We start from the raw sequence: 5,000 nt of genomic DNA, 5'->3' as shown, positions 1-5,000 counted from the left end.
GAATTGCCCATATAGAGATTCAAAAAAGAATCGATTTGATCCAAGTGATAATCTATATGGGATTCCCAAAAGTATTGATTGAAAATCGACCTCTAGGAATCGAAGAATTACAGATAAATTTACAAAAAAAATTTCACTACGTGAACCGAAAACTTAATATTGCTATCACAAGAATTGAAAAACCTTACGGAAACCCTAATATTCTTGCAGAATTTATAGCCGGGCAATTAAAGAATAGAGTTTCATTTCGAAAAGCAATGAAAAAAGCCGTTGAATTAACTGAACAAGCAGACACAAAAGGAATTCAAGTGCAAATTGCAGGGCGTATCGACGGAAAAGAAATCGCACGTGTTGAATGGATCAGAGAGGGTAGGGTTCCGCTACAAACAATTCGAGCTAAAATTAATTATTGTTCCTATAGAGTTCGGACTATTTATGGGATATTAGGCATCAAAATTTGGATTTTTATAGACAAGGAAGAAGACTAAGAAAATTTTAATTGTTTTTCGCTTCTATGCATTGATTGAATAAAAAAAGGAAACCAATTCATTCTTTTTCTGGTCAATCAAACTAATTCTTAATTCTAGAGGATTGAATAAAAAGTAGATTGACTTTGTGATATAATTGCTATGCTTAGTGTGTGACTCGTTGGTTTTTTTAAGGTTAGGGTTAAAAACCCGGTAGTATGAAAACCAATTCATCACTTCGTATTATCTGGATCGAAAGAACCAGTCAAGATATGATAAATCGTTCATATCCTTGTAGCAACTGAAATTTTTTTGAATAAACTTAAATTCGCAGTTTGAAGCAAAATCCAAAAGAAAGGGGCGGATAAATGGAAGGATGAGAGAAAGAGAGAAAAAAATATCTCGGATATAGAATTCCAATATGTAAGGTCTATGAAACATCTCATAAAAGACAGTGTAATAAAGCATCAATACTAAATAGATTAATAATTAAATATTAAATGAATCCTTCTTAATATAATATAAGAAAAAAGTGTTTTTTACGAAGAAAATTAAGGGCTTGGAGCCAATAAAGACTAAGAAAGTTGACTCAAAAATAAATTGTGTTATGAGCTCCGTTGTAGAATTCTGACCTAACCATTTAAGTACGAAGCGGTGGGAACGATGAGACCTGTGACCGAAAAAAAATTTATTGAACAAACAAATCTTACTCATTCACTAGTAGGGATGGCGAAATGAACCAAAAAGAAATCTGAGAAGTCACGAAGAAGCGCTACGACTGAATATAGAGATTACAAAAGGAAATATTCGCCCGCGAAAGCTTTTTTCTTTGACTTGGTAGAAGGACAAAAGAAACTAAAGATTTATTAGAAGGTTCGAAAAAATTATTATTTTGATTTTGAAAATATTTTAGGAAAATGTGCGAATATCTGTTCAAATTAATTGAAATTGAATTTTGAATCCTTTCTATTCGCGAGGAGCTGAATGAGAAGAAACTCTCATGTCCAGTTCTGTAGTAGAGATGGAATTCCGAACCAACTATCAACTATAACCCCAAAAGAACTAGATTCCGTAAACAACATAGAGGAAGAATAAAGGGAATATCATATCGAGGTAATCATATTTGTTTCGGGAAATATGCTCTTCAGGCACTTGAACCCGCTTGGATCACATCTAGACAAATCGAAGCGGGTCGACGAGCAATGACACGAAATGCACGCCGTGGTGGAAAAATATGGGTGCGTATATTTCCAGACAAACCAGTTACAGTAAGACCCGCTGAAACACGTATGGGTTCTGGGAAAGGATACCCGGAATATTGGGTAGCTGTTGTTAAACCAGGGAAAATACTCTATGAGATGGGTGGAGTAAGTGAAACTATTGCTAGAAGGGCTATTTTAATAGCCGCATCCAAAATGCCTATACGAACTCAATTTGTTATTTCGGTCTAAAAATGTAGAACCGACAGAAATGAGTTTTGGGAATGAAACAAAATTGCAGGTTTCTTTTTTTGGACAACCAATATCTCTTTTAGTTTTTTCATCTTTTGCATTGAAAGAATAGAGCAAAAACTTGATATGATTCAACCTCAGACCCATTTGAATGTAGCGGATAACAGCGGAGCTCGAGAATTGATGTGTATTCGAATCATAGGAGCTAGTAATCGTCGATATGCTCATATTGGTGACGTTATTGTTGCCGTGATCAAAGAAGCAGTACCAAATATGCTCCTAGAAAAATCCGAGGTAGTCAGAGCTGTGATTGTTCGTACCTGTAAAGAACTTAAACGTGACAGCGGTATGATAATACGATATGATGACAATGCTGCAGTTGTAATTGATCAAGAAGGAAATCCAAGGGGAACTCGAATTTTTGGCGCAATTCCCCGGGAATTAAGACAATTAAATTTTACTAAAATAATTTCATTAGCTCCCGAGGTATTATAAAATAAAATAAGATCGTGATATCTTTGATTTATTTGACAGAAATAAATTAATAACGAAATTAATTCGTAGTATTGTGTCTCACGTATACACCTTGCAAAATTCATACTTCGAAACCAATAAAAACAAAAAAACATGTTGATTATATCCAATTTGAAAGCAACAATCATCTTAGTTCATCATGGGTAGAGACACTATTGCTGAGATAATAACCTCGATACGAAATGCCGATATGGATAGAAAAAGAGTTGTTCGCATAGCATCTACTAATATTACCAAAAATATTGTTAAAATCCTTTTCCGAGAAGGTTTTATCGAAAACGTCCGAAAACAGAGAGAAAAAGACAACTATTTTTTGGTTTTAACCCTGGGACATAGAAGAAATAGGAAAAGACCCTATAGAAAATTTTTAAATTTAAAACGGATTAGCCGACCGGGTCTACGAATCTATTCCAACTCTCAACAAATTCCTAGAATTTTGGGTGGGATGGGAATTCTAATTCTTTCTACTTCTCGAGGCATAATGACAGACCGGGAGGCTCGACTACAAGGAATCGGCGGAGAAATTTTGTGTTCCGTATGGTAATCCTTTTACTATCGAAATGGAATCCGAAACCTCTTCCTATTTGTAAAAAAAAGAAAGAGGATCAGTTGCCTAATATCCTTTCTTCACCATTAGTTGATACTTCAGGGGGTCTTTACCTGGAATGAAAGAACAAAAATGGATTCATGAGGGTTTAATTACTGAATCACTTCCCAATGGCATGTTCCGGGTTCGGTTAGATAATGAAGATCTGGTTCTAGGTTATGTTTCAGGGAAGATCCGACGTAGTTTTATACGGATACTGCCGGGAGATAAAGTCAAAATTGAAGTAAGTCGTTATGATTCAACCAGAGGACGTATAATTTATCGACTCCGAAACAAGGATTCGAAAGATTAGGTGGTTTTTATTCACTACGATTCTAGATGAAAAATTTCAAGAAACTTCTTTTCTACCAAAAAGTAAATTCGGAATTAAGATATAAGATAAGGAATAAAAACTATGAAAATAAGAGCTTCTGTTCGTAAAATTTGTGAAAAATGTCGACTAATTCGCAGGCGGGGTCGCATTAGACTAATTTGTTCCAACCCGAGACATAAACAAAGACAAGGATAATCCGACTTGCTAAAGGACTCAATATACAAATAAAGAATCTCTTTTGACATGAAATGGATATATCCATATATTTCTGACTCATATTTATGAGATGATACAATATGGCAAAAGCTATACCGAGAACCGGTTCGCGTAGGAATGTACGTATTGGTTCACGTAAGAGTGCACGTAGAATCCCAAAGGGAGTTATTCATGTTCAAGCAAGTTTCAATAACACAATTGTAACGGTTACAGATGTACGGGGTCGGGTAGTCTCCTGGTCCTCGGCCGGTACTTGTGGATTGAAGGGTACGAGAAGAGGGACACCCTTTGCCGCCCAAACAGCGGCAGCAAATGCTATTCGTACAGTAGTCGATCAAGGTATGCAACGAGCAGAAGTCATGATAAAAGGCCCCGGTCTCGGAAGAGACGCGGCATTACGAGCTATTTGTCGAAGTGGTATACTATTAACTTTTATACGAGATGTAACCCCTATGCCACATAATGGCTGTAGACCCCCGAAAAAAAGACGTGTGTAGAAATGAACAGTGAATAAATTTCAAGAGAAACAAGAGAAATAAATAATTCAATAAAATAAAATAATAATACTATGGTTCGAGAGAAAGTAACAGTATCTACTCGGACACTACATTGGAAGTGTGTTGAATCGAGAACAGATAGTAAACGCCTTTATTATGGGCGCTTTATTCTATCTCCCCTTATGAAAGGACAAGCCGACACAATCGGCATTGGGATTCGAAGAGCTTTGCTTGGAGAAATAGAAGGAACATGTATCACACGTGTAAAATCTGAGAATGTCCCCCATGAATACTGTACTATAATGGGTATTCAAGAATCGATTCATGAAATTTTCATAAATTTGAAAGAAATTGTATTGAGAAGTAATCTATATGGAACTTGTGACGCGTATATTTCTGTCAGGGGTCCTGGATATGTAACTGCTCAAGATATCATCGTACCGCCTTATGTAGAAATCGTCGACAATACACAACATATAGCTAGCTTGACAGAACCAATTAGTTTGTGTATTGGATTAAAAATCCAGAGAAATCGCGGCTATCTTCGAAAAATGCCGCATAACTTGAAAGATGGAAGTTATCCTATAGATGCTGTATTCATGCCTGTTCGAAATGTGAATCATAGTATTCATTCGTATGGGAATGGGAATCAAAAACAAGAAATACTCTTTCTCGAAATATGGACAAATGGGAGTTTAACCCCGAAAGAAGCACTTCATGAAGCCTCTCGGAATTTAATTGATTTATTTAGTTCCTTTTTTAAAAAGGAAGAAGAAAACGTACCTTTAGAGAACAATCAAGACATGGTTCCTTTATCCCCTTTTTCTTTTCACGATAAATTGAATAAACTCAGAAAAAACAAAAAAAAAATAGCAGTAAAATCGATTTTTATTGATCAATCCGAATTTTCTCCCA

The 5,000-nt window shown here is 35.7% G+C and overlaps 2 protein-coding genes across 2 annotated transcripts in view; both read left to right on the top strand.

The window, feature by feature from the left end:
- Positions 1-1,258, top strand: part of LOC127261558 (50S ribosomal protein L2, chloroplastic) — a 4,080-nt gene extending 2,822 nt beyond the window's left edge. The window contains exon 2 of the mRNA XM_051289854.1: positions 1-1,258. This exon is cut by the window's left edge and continues 1,466 nt beyond it. The gene's annotated coding sequence lies outside the window, so the exon portion shown is untranslated.
- Positions 1,259-4,105: 2,847 nt separating this feature from the next.
- Positions 4,106-5,000, top strand: part of LOC127261548 (DNA-directed RNA polymerase subunit alpha-like) — a 4,948-nt gene continuing 4,053 nt past the window's right edge. Inside the window, exon 1 of the mRNA XM_051289843.1 lies at positions 4,106-5,000. This exon is cut by the window's right edge and continues 3,719 nt beyond it. Within this exon, the coding sequence (XP_051145800.1) occupies positions 4,157-5,000 (844 nt within the window). The 5' untranslated portion in view covers positions 4,106-4,156.

This window comes from Andrographis paniculata, unplaced genomic scaffold, assembly GCF_009805555.1.
Source record: "Andrographis paniculata isolate CXL003 unplaced genomic scaffold, ASM980555v1 Contig63END, whole genome shotgun sequence".
NCBI classification, from domain to species: domain Eukaryota; kingdom Viridiplantae; phylum Streptophyta; class Magnoliopsida; order Lamiales; family Acanthaceae; genus Andrographis; species Andrographis paniculata.
Note: the sequence above shows the minus strand (reverse complement) of the source record. Positions and strands in the feature narration are given on the sequence as shown.